Source organism: Pygoscelis adeliae, unplaced genomic scaffold (genome assembly GCF_000699105.1).
Source record: "Pygoscelis adeliae isolate BGI_AS28 unplaced genomic scaffold, ASM69910v1 Scaffold10, whole genome shotgun sequence".
Taxonomy (NCBI): Eukaryota; Metazoa; Chordata; class Aves; order Sphenisciformes; family Spheniscidae; genus Pygoscelis; species Pygoscelis adeliae.
In genome coordinates, this window is record NW_008824053.1 from 9911474 (window position 1) to 9922999 (window position 11526).

At 36.2% G+C, this 11526-nt stretch overlaps 1 protein-coding gene across 1 annotated transcript in view; it reads right to left on the reverse strand.

Annotated features, from left to right (window-relative positions):
* FAM73A (family with sequence similarity 73, member A) overlaps positions 1-10811 on the reverse strand; it is a 45003-nt gene extending 34192 nt beyond the window's left edge. The window contains exons 1-6 of the mRNA XM_009333841.1: positions 10713-10811; positions 7728-7905; positions 7050-7186; positions 6659-6785; positions 6051-6187; positions 5165-5288 (exon numbers count right to left, since the gene is read on the reverse strand). Coding sequence (XP_009332116.1) covers positions 5165-5288; positions 6051-6187; positions 6659-6785; positions 7050-7186; positions 7728-7905; positions 10713-10811 — 802 coding nt within the window. The remainder of the gene's footprint in view (positions 1-5164; positions 5289-6050; positions 6188-6658; positions 6786-7049; positions 7187-7727; positions 7906-10712) is intronic.
* Between the last annotated feature and the right edge of the window lie 715 nt (positions 10812-11526).

An 11526-nucleotide genomic window follows, 5' to 3' on the forward strand; every position in this document is an offset into this window, starting at 1 on the left:
GAAAGAGAAAGAGGGGAAAAAAGAGAGAGAAGGAAAAAGAGGGGGGAAAAGGAGAGAGAGAGAAAGACAAAGGGAAAAAAAAAAGAAAAAACTAGCTTCAAGGACAGACTACAGAAAGTATTGGAAGCTTTTAACCCTCTACCCCCTCACATTCACCACTCAGAAATAACAAGATGACTATTTTGTTTCACAGTTTTCTGCCAATTGCCGCCTTCCCGATTCAGTGCAGCTTACGCCTGCCTCAGGAAAGCCTGTTTCTAGGCTTCCCATGTTGTTTCAGAGCCCTAAGAGGATCAGCATAGGAACAACAGCAGTTTAGTCCTACGTATGTGTTTTAATTTCATGTCCAGAAATATTTCTGCTATAGAAATCCTATTTTAGCTTGCTGGTTTACATGATAATTCTGAAAGTCCAGTGGAGAATGCAACAACAATGAACATAATTGCATTCCATTATTTCTTCTATTTAAAATGCAAGTCTTTTCCAGGTCTGTACTCATTGTTTATAACTCAAAAATAGCTTACAGAGTTGAAAATTATTATTTGCAGTTATTTTTATTATTATTACTACTATTAATAGAATTCTACAGGTATTTATTTATACCTGTATCTTCTGCACTGCTGAAAATTGAGTATTTAGAAATATCTGGAAGAGAAAATATAATTTACATGTAACTAGGGGGGAAAAAAGCATTTGGAGATGCTAATTTACACAACAAGAATCAAACAAAAGGCAATTAAACTACAGCATACAACCACTTCAAGTGATGATTGCCTGCTCTGACAAGTCACCTTTTACCTGCTGTAGCAGACAGAAGAGAAGGACTTCAGGCCACATTATGAAAGACAGTGGCTGCAGTGACAAGCTGTTGTATTCCAGCAGTGTCCCAGGTAACTCATTCCTGACTCTTCCATGTAGCATGTTACCATAGTCTCCTCCAGAAGGCTGCTTCTCAAAGCTGGTTGGCAAATTGTTTATCATGCCAACCAACTTCAACTAGTAAGTGGGATCACAAAATGAAAAGCAAGTTTGGGGTATGATCGATCAATGGCAGCACTCAGATCTTAATTTGATTAGGTAGAGGGAAATGATGACCTGGGAAGAATAACATTTAAAGGTTTTGGGAAGGAGCAACATCTGTGACTAGTAGACAAGTAGGGGAGCGAGTGGTTTCAGGAGCCCCAGAAGTTTTGCAGAAGATTTTACAGAGAAAGCTGAAAACCAGAAATTGATGGAAATTTTTACCTTTGTAAGTTTCCTTCCTGACCAAATTTGGAGCTCGTTATAACCCAGCATTTCTGAATAAGAAGTGTTAGTCAGATATTTATGTAGCAAGTCTTTTGATAACACTTGATAGCATTTGTCCAACTGTCAGAGCCCTGTCTCCAGCTGTGGCTAATCACAAGTGCTTCAGATGGAGAAAATGGAAGAAAAATCCACAAACTATATCTAACCATGATGTGTATCAGAGAAAAAACAAAGCAAAACATTTTCTGATTACCATTGTGGGTCAACAGTTGAAACCCTGAAGCATAAGATCCGGTTATAAGCATTCTAACGACAAGCTGCAAGTGTTACGAACCTATTAAGGACAAAGGCTTTTTCTTGTTCACTCCAAGGCCCACAAAAGAAGAAAAAATAGCAGTAGTAAGGGGAAACACTTAAATGCCAGAAAGACCACAATGACCCTTTACCCCCAAGTCCATCCCTTCCTCTCAGAGGAATAAAAACATCCCTCAAAACAGCATTAAAAAAAAAAAATCTGCCTAAAACACTGAAATACCTTCAACATGCTTCAGAGGCAACTTGCTTCAGAACTTAACTTGTTTCACTTGAACAACCAGAAATTGGATCTAGTTATGACTTTGACAACAAGGTCTACAAATCCCCCAGCACCACATACCCTCTCCATGTGTAAGTAGCTATTCAGAACAAGTCAGTCACCTCTCAGTATTTTCTTCGTTAAGGAGCTGGACATATGCAACTTAAGCCACGTATTAGCTTGTTTTTCCAAAACATGGATCATTTTTATGGCTTGTTTTGAGCTGTCTAGTATTTCCATATCTTCTGAAATATGAAAAACAGAACTGGACACAGTATTCTAAAACCATACAAAACCAAGACCATACCTCTGCCTCTGTGCTGATGCTGTCCTTTTCACATAGCCAGAGATTAGCGATGGCCTTTTTTCTACAGCACTGTGCTGAGAACTTACACTGACTGTGATGCATAATTTTCCTAATGTATGCCAAGAGTGCTTCTTCATTATTTTTCTTTTAAAATCTCCCATCTATATGTACAATCCATACTTGCCTGGATTGAAATGTAATTTGTTAGACTGTAACCATTTAAACAGATCATTCAGATCAGTATTACTAACCTTTCCTTTTAATTAATTCAATGCTTTTAATGTCCTAAATGATCATTTTTATCAACTTCCAGCTCTACAAATGATTTTATCGTCAACTATATAGTTGATGAAATTACAGCATTTGACCAAACATCTTCCCGAGAAAGCAGACCTTTCCCTTAACAGAGGACAGAAGTATAAACAAATGTTCATGTCAGTGAGCTCATTATTTATTATCTAGTGTATGCTGTATCAACCCCCAAATTACAGATCTCTCAAATACCTACAGTCCAAGAAAAACTAGCTACCATAAAACCATATCAACTGGCACTAATTACACCTTTTGTTATGTTGTCTGTGGTAACAGAACTGCAAATTAGCAACTCTATTAATAATTTCACAGACATGACCCTTAACTTTGGTGTTCAAATTTTGGGGTTGGTCGTTCGATTGTTTTTTAAGATTTGGAACTAAATTGGCGATTTTCCAATCATTTGAAACATTTTTCACTTTCCAAGATACAGTGAATAGTAAAATAGGGATTAGGGTGCTTTCTTCATCTAGCTTCTTTAAGAAGTTTTGGGTATAAATCACCCAGGACTACTGATTCTGATTTAGCAGATGCTGCCTCTTTCGCCACAAATGATATACATTCCTATCAGTGTCAAAGATGTATACACATTCCAGATTCATTTCAAATACAGAGCAGAGGCACCTTAATTTCTGTTTCTGTTCAGAACTCTCTGTTTTTTGGAGTAGGATATCATTCTTATTCTTAGTAGTGTAAAGAATGCTGTACTATATTTCTTTTGGCCATTGGGATTTCATGATTTTCTTGGACTTGCTTATTGTTGTTGCTCTTGAGGCCTTCCATTCCTGTTGTTCTTAATTTATGCACGTGCCCATGCATGCACGCGCACACACAAAAAGGAGAAAAGTGATCAATGTTTATACTAGTATACTTCCTAAAAGAGTAATACAAAGCTTTGAACAGAAGTGAAACAAAATAAGTATTACATGTTAACATGTACATTTTGGGGTAGTAAAGGAAAGTTTGTCGACAGCAGCTTTCCTTCTCTTTCACTAGATTACTAAATACACACACAAAAAAAAGGGGGGGGGAATAAACCTGTAAGAGCACCTCTAGGATTCTCCCAAACATACTTTTCTGTCTCTCCCCACGAAAGTTACCAAAAAAATGTCAGTCTCAAAAACATCCTACTTCAAACATTCATACCCTACACTCAGTGTTTTATCCTACAGGAAAGTAAATTATCTAAGAAATTTTGAGTGATTAAATGTTTTTGTATCAAATATTGAACAAAACCATCCTCTGTATTAAAACTTCCAAGCACCACAGTGTTTGAGATGATGCTGTTCTGTTAATATTCCGAAAAAGTATTCTGAAAAAGTGAAGCATTCTCTAATATATTACTTGCTGTTCAAGCCACGAATTCAAGATGATGATGAAAAAGCCCCAGATGCTGAACAGTGATAACACCACTCACTAAACTACTTCATTACTTGTTTTCCTCACTCATCTGGGCCAGCACAAATAAAATTCATAATAAAAAGTAACAGACATCTACTCAAGAGATCACAAATGATTTCTACAAAGGACATTTGAAAGGAATTAAACTCTCACAACATTCTTGGTAAACAAGAATGAAGTTATCGCATCTAAAAAATAAAATATCAATTTAAAATACTTCCAGGGTAACCAAGCAAAACAATAACTAAACACATTGAACATCACACTGAGTCCTTTGAATACCATTTTATTAATTTTGCCTGAAGATAGAAATTACAAGTCAACTTCTAATTTAAGAATGGATATACGCTGCAACTTTATTTAGGCCTTATGGTTTCAGACACCAAAATAAAACATCCAAACGCTTTTCTGCTTTAAGAATTACATTAACAGGTGTACGCAGATATGTCAGAAAGCCAGCTCTGACCTAAATTTAATTCCCACCTTACTCAGAGCTGTATTTAGTAGTTGCAGGATAACACAAGGGCTCAGAGATGAGAGTACTGCCACCTGGTGCCAGTCAAGCTGAAGCCTAACAAACAAGACTACAGACTAAAACTAATCCCAGAACATGTTCTGCCTTTAAAATGTGACAGTTATTTGAGATCAGATGCTTGATCCTGAATTATGAAAGAGCATAACAGTATCAGTCTTTAAGAACATCTTAAACCAATTCTTTAACTAAAAACAATCAAACTATCTGTATTTAATCAACACGTCTGGCAGCAACTACTCTTATATTTGCCATTATAACATCCTGGTTTTAGTCACTCATAACTGTGATAAATTTCAATCACCAGGGATAAGAGCTTTGGTAATGGATTTTGTTTTCAGGCTAAGTCTTTCTGGTTTGGTTTTTTGTAACAATTTTTTTAATTATGGCAGGCAAAAAAACCCAGTACATGCATACACAATTTGACAGTTCAAAAGACGTACAAAATTTCTTTTGAAACACTCTAGTACACCCATGCTATAAAAAGAGTCATATATTCTTACTGCATAAATATTTAGATACCCGCGTTAGCATAAACTTTAGAAAGCAGAGAAGTATTATGAAAATTCTGAAGTATACAGACAAGCCATGAGGAAAAAAATTTCCTCTCAGTCCATTCTTATCTAAAATACAAGCACTACATCAAACATTACATAATAATGTAAAGAACCTGAATTTTCTTCTGCTTATTTACGGATAAATATAATTATGTTCCGTTGATACTTCAGTAACTTCCCCCCCGCAAGAGTCATTATTACAAACAATAAAAATGTAAAATAGGAGTACTCACCAATATCATTAGCTAGAGAAGCAGGATCAGAGGCCCCAAGGGTGGCCTCAAACTCCTCCTGAAGACGATAAGCTCTTTGAAGAAGGGATTCAAGCTTATGAATGAATTCAGCACTAATGATATCCTGTAAGACATTAGAAGATTTTTCTATTTGTTTACAGTCTGTAAGATTCCTTTGTAAAATCTAAGAATATCAAGCCTTCAAAGAGCTCACTGTGCCACATTAATTTCCTGCAAACCACACAAGGACACTGTCAGATGAATACTTCAACATCCAAAAAATACACACTTTTCTAAACATATGCATATTTTATTTACTACAATAAAAATAAAATCTAAGTTTTAAAATATGTTAAAATTATCTGTGATGTTTAGTGCACTAGAAATAATGAAAGCCATACAGGTGTATGTTTATTTTGAAATATTTTTAGCATTTAGTTCATAACAACGAAGGAATACAAATAAAGTTCAAGCACATTATTTGTGAATATTCATAAATTCATCATCTTTCCCAAGACCTTTATCTTTGCTAAGCAGATATCCTCTCACATAGTCATAAAAGAAAGGGATGACCCAAGAGATTTTGTGCAGAGAACTAGTATGCTTGGTAGCTTGATAGTACCATCCAGAAGCAAACACCGGTGCAACAGCAATTGCCAAAAAAATAAATAAAGCTAATTCCCCCACCTCCGCCCTCCTCCAAATAACCAACCAAAAAAATCAAAAGGAACAAAGTTAGATGCCCTTTAAATGCAATGCCACTAAATTGGAAATTTGAATTCATTCTCAGTTTTGGTAATTGAATTAGAAGTTTAAAAGATTCAGGTAACAAAACGCAACGAATTGTCAGGGCAGCAACAGTAGATTATAGACTGAATATACTCACTTCTACGCTTTCTTCTGCAATTGCGTCTCCTGCTCCCAGCTTAATGGAACCACAACTTGCTTCATCTTCAACTTGCCTGTTACGGAAAGTTAGTGCCTGCTCCCATCGACGCAGTGCTTCTTCAAAAAGCTCCATACCTGGGGGAGATCAGGAATACCTCCATTCCATCAAATACACAGCTTCCATATGTATTTACATTTTAGAGTCACAGGAAACTATGTAGCTAATAAGCATGATTACAGCAGAGATGTAAGTTTTTAAAAGAATAGCAATTCCCAGTCTTAAAAAAAAAAAAAAATCCGCCTTTTTAATAAGACAAGTTCACAACATGATTAAAGCAACAATGTTCAGTGTATTTTTCCCTATTTACTTTTAAAAATAATTCTATGGCTTACTACTACAAATACAGGAATAAAAAAATATGTATTTTAAAAAACTAACTCTAGATCAAGTAAGATTTCATTATTTTATGGAAATGTTCTTAGACACATGCCCACAGGACACCGTGAAAGAACACCACAATAATATTGTGTGTCACTTTGCCACAAAACCAAGAAATTATTTACATTCATTGTTGGTAGATGCTGAATATTCTTATTATAACTTACCCATCAAATATAAATTTTCAGGTGTGGTCACTGGAATATTGACAAGCTTAATATCATCTTCATCTGCTTTATCCCAGGAATTAGAATTGGCACAAGCACAACTGTGACAAGAGGTGGCACTCTGAACCTTAAAAAAAAAAAAAAAATCAACAAATTTCGAAGTGTTGTTATACAGAGTATCCTTAAAACTACATTCCTGCCAGAGTACATTACATCCAAGTTACCTATCTAGAAACTATTTTTACTATGTAGTAAGTGCAATGGCCTTCTCAGCATCTCTAGCCATCTGTGCAGCTTGTTCAGGAAAGTTGTTTCAGCTCAGTGAAACCATTAGGTGCATGTGCAGCGCAAGTTAACAGACATTCAAGAGCCTTAAAACACTTCTACTTACCGAGGCCAGACTCTGAACTGAACCGGAGTATTTACTGAAAAGTCCTCCGTTTGCATAGATAGAAGGCTGAGATCCTTTTTCCTTGGCAGAGCTCAGAGAAAGAGTCAAGTTTTGCCGACTACTGGAACAACTAGAACCTAACAGATACAATGTTTTGAGTTTGCAGCAGCTTTAAAATCAGCGTATCTTTTGTTAGCAAGATCTATCAAGAACTGCATTTACTCTTTTAAATAAAATCCAGTTTAGAAGCAAACAACAATTACTCTTTTCAGTTCTATATGAGAAACTACAAATTAGAACAGTCAATATCTGTAACAATAAACATGCATTTGAGCATAATTATTCTCCCATCTTATAAAAATTTAAATCTGCTTTTCTCAGTATTGAGACATGTTCGCAAGAACTGCAAACCCCATTGTTACTATATTATTGATAAAAATGTTTTAATCCAAATTCATGATTAAAACTTCAGCTTTGAGAACAAGACCAGCTTATTTGTAAAACACTGTAATTTTGTTCCTAATTTGCACAATTTCTACTTTCACAATTCAAACCTACTCAGCATTAAAGGAAAACTGTTTGTTTTATTACTACACACTGTTATGTACACCCATCCGCTCACACGCCTTTTCTTCCCCTCTAAGAAAACAAAAAAAACTTGGGGGTTCCTTCATGTACCTTTTTCTGATGCAGCTGCTTTGGTACACTCTAATACTAGATGACTTGGTTCCCATGGTGGCACTTTCTTGTTTTTCTTTCCACGTCTTCTTTTAAAATGATGGGCCAGAAAAATAACAGATATTGCACTCACTGCTGTTACCGTGAACAGCTTCTTTAACCCAGAGGAAAGCTTTATCTGAAAATAAAAGCGTGTGACTTCATTGGAAATATACGCTCCTCAACTCCCACCTTTCCTCCTACCTTCCTTTTGGTGTGTTCAACCTCGGCTATAGCTTGTCTGAGGGAGACGAGATGCTGCTCTCACATAGCCTGAGAAACAACCAACTCTGAGTAAGGACATAGACTAACTGCTTCTCAAAATTTGCAGTGGCCAGTAGGTGAGAGAGTTTACAAAGGGGCTGGTGTGACAAAGTGGGTGGCTGCACCGAGACACATATTGCAGCACCACTAACTATAAGGTATATTGCAAATCCACGAACTATGGGGATCTAAGTAAATGACTTTCAGACAAATGTCTTTTTTTATTGCTTTCTTTTTAATGCCAGGACAATGCAGGGCTTCAATTAATTCTCTAACAGCAAAAAAATACTGAGAAAAAACACGCCCTTCACAACTAGACTATTTTCTTGTACTGTGAAAGAGTGGAGGATCCAAAAGCTAACATTTGCATGGCGTTTCAATTTGGGAAAAACATGTATTTAAACATATTTCTCTAAATAAATCAATTTTAGTTTTAATTGTTACATTTTATTTTGGATATAGATCAGTCATAGGTTTACAAACGTTTAAATTAGCAAATAAGAACCATATATACGAGCAACTGGAATTAAAAGCCATTAACAAAGTTTATAAAATTCAAAGTGACAAGATATACAAGGAAGAAAAGAGCCATTTAACTGGAAACTAGAGTCCACATTCACAAAATCTTTAGGAAATCTACGTTGCTTGAGAAACAGACTGCTGGGAGAAAACCAGGTCTGCAGTCCTTGGGGCTAATATGGTGCTTCTGTAACATGTTTCCTCATATGAGAGCGAGCTGGCCACACAGAGTAGCATTGCACTCTGGCAGTCCCTGGTTGCTGTGCAATTGGTTAATACTATCAGAATTGTGTAATTTAAAGCCACGTTGAAAGCTTTGCTCTGCACTGAGTTTGCAATCAACAAGTCAAACAAGTTCTCAAGTTTGACTTGAGAACCCTGTCCTTAGTGGTACTGTATCTTGACTGAGGCCAAAAACCTAGCGCTGTACTCTGTGAGCAAAAGGAAATCCCTGAAACACAGCACAAACACAAACTTACAGAAGACTATTGTATTTAACAGAAAAGAGTTAATAACCAAGTAACTGAGATTAAAACCTTGAAGCTCACAGAATTAAATGCAAGAATTACAGTTTTCAAAGAACTGTAAGTGGATTTTTTTAAGTTTGTCTGTGCCTACAAGCGTGATCATAAATAAATTAACAGTGAAATGAAAACGTCTAAGGAGGGGAAGTTAATAGTTGCACATGGTATTTAAAAAGCATATGAATACACTGCACCGTAAAAAAGAAATCGGTGATCTTGCAGTGAGAATTTTCAAGTATTGCAAATACACGTGAAAACGTGAAAATAATCAGACGCAGCTAAGACTGAGAATATTTCACTCTGGTTTTATATGCAGTAAAACTTTGAGAAGCATTTACATGCAAATACGAAAAATGACATAGCTTTTGTTTAAAAGCATCTAATTCAATAAAAATAAAATACAGTGGGTTTTAAAATCAGAACTTTATTAGGACCTGCTAATATCTAACTTTTAAAAAATATTATTGGCATTCCTAATTATAAACATTTTTTTTCTTTTAGTTATCCTTGTCAAAGATTCGGCATACACAGAATGGAAAAAACTACTGGACCATATTTTGTACAGCCAACTAGAAACCCTTTTTTTTTTTCTCCTGTGCATTATGGCATCAGAATATGGCTCACTCCTCAAGAAATTTATTCTCTGAGGGATACGACTGAAGCCTTAATATTTTCTCAAGTACTTCTGACTATCATTTATCACATATGTAGTTCTGGGCAACTAACACCTCTCTTCTCTGAATCTCTACAACACAATTACAGCTCCTCCTCCCTATCTTTGACATGAAGGTGCTCCAGGGACAAATCTTATGATTCCCTGCAGATGACGAGTATCAGCTTCACAATACTTCCAGCTTTTGTCAACCTGAAAACTAAGATCATAAAGTACTCTTTGCCCAGACTTGAGTGACTGCTATCCATGTTGCTATTTATATAGTGAAAACTAGCCTATAATACTAATGAAAGAAAACAAAAATAAATCACTCCAGGGCCTTCTATAAAAGGAAATACTAATAGAGCCTTAAGATTTTCTCTGAAGATCTTTCCGTAAGTAAAACAACCAAACAAAACCAGCAAAAAGAACTAAATGGGTTTAAAAAACAGCCTGGTTTTAAAGAATCACTGCCTTGTTTTATTCATGTGCCACTTACTTAATCAAACAGAAGTGACTGGAAAACTAGAGCAAGTGATTTTTGATTTGCATTGATTAATTATCATTTAAATTGCCACTACCACTCACCAAATTAATCTAGAAATTATTTCAGACCACACTCAATACTATTTTTCCAAGTTTAATGTTTAATTTTTAAATACCTAAAAAACCTACCAAAAAAAAAAAGACAGCTTGAGGATTTTGATATTTGATTTGATGAGAATCATTGTGCTGTTGCAAACCAAAGACATATAGACATTGCAGACAAAGCAATCTCTTGAGTCAGATGTATGATGATGCACTAAGCGTTTATTAGCAGAAAAAGAAAAAAGACCTGCTTATTTTAGTTCAGTCTTCTAAATAAACTAAAAATCAAGATATTCTGTACAAATTTAATTCATATTAAGCTCAGAAGAGCGAGTACAACATTGCAATTAAACTTTTAAATGTATATCAAAAGTGACATTCAGATAACGTATATATTACCTGGTTAAGAGAATAATACCAAGAAAGGGGAAGATGAAATACCCGTAAAGCTACCGCCTTCAGAGAAAATCGTGCCTCAGTAACAGCTTCTTCTGACATGGCTCCTTCTCTCCCATAACCTCATTAAGTAGAACTATCTTGAAAACAGTCACAGATGGTCTCTGGAATACCCTGTCAAATGACGGATACATACTAAATTATGCAATAGAAGCCCAGGACAGATTTCTTCTACAAGCTCGAGTCTGTTACATAACAGGTACCCGACTTGTTTGATTTATGTTTCTGAGTAGAGTTAAGACTTGTGCTTAACGAGAAGACAGCAAAATACCAGGCTCAGCTTAGGCCTCATTCATTCCAACTGCTCTGTGCAGAGACCTGTATACGCATAACCAGGATCCACAGAGGACTGAGTCTGCTTTTATCAGCCGGCAGCTCACTTACTATATCCTCTAAATCACACATGGAAGCAACCCGGCTTCTAAGATCACTGTTGTTGGAAGAACATATTTGCCGGCTAAAAGGGTTAAAAGATTTGAGAGCAGTCAGAAAAAGTTTATCTCATTCAGAGCTTCAATTTTTTTTTTCAGACACATGATGAGGAATGAATATTATAGCCTGACGTAATCTCCCCCGCTAAAAAGAACATACCCCCCTTCCTCCCTGATGCTAAACACAAGGCGAAGCCCCTGACGCCCGACATCCACGGCCGCAACCGCGGCACGGAGTGAGGTGAAAGAAAAGGGCGGGCCCAGACGCCGCGGGAGCGGCCAGCTTTAGTCACCGGCTATCTTCCCTCCGCCGACGCCTCCGGCCA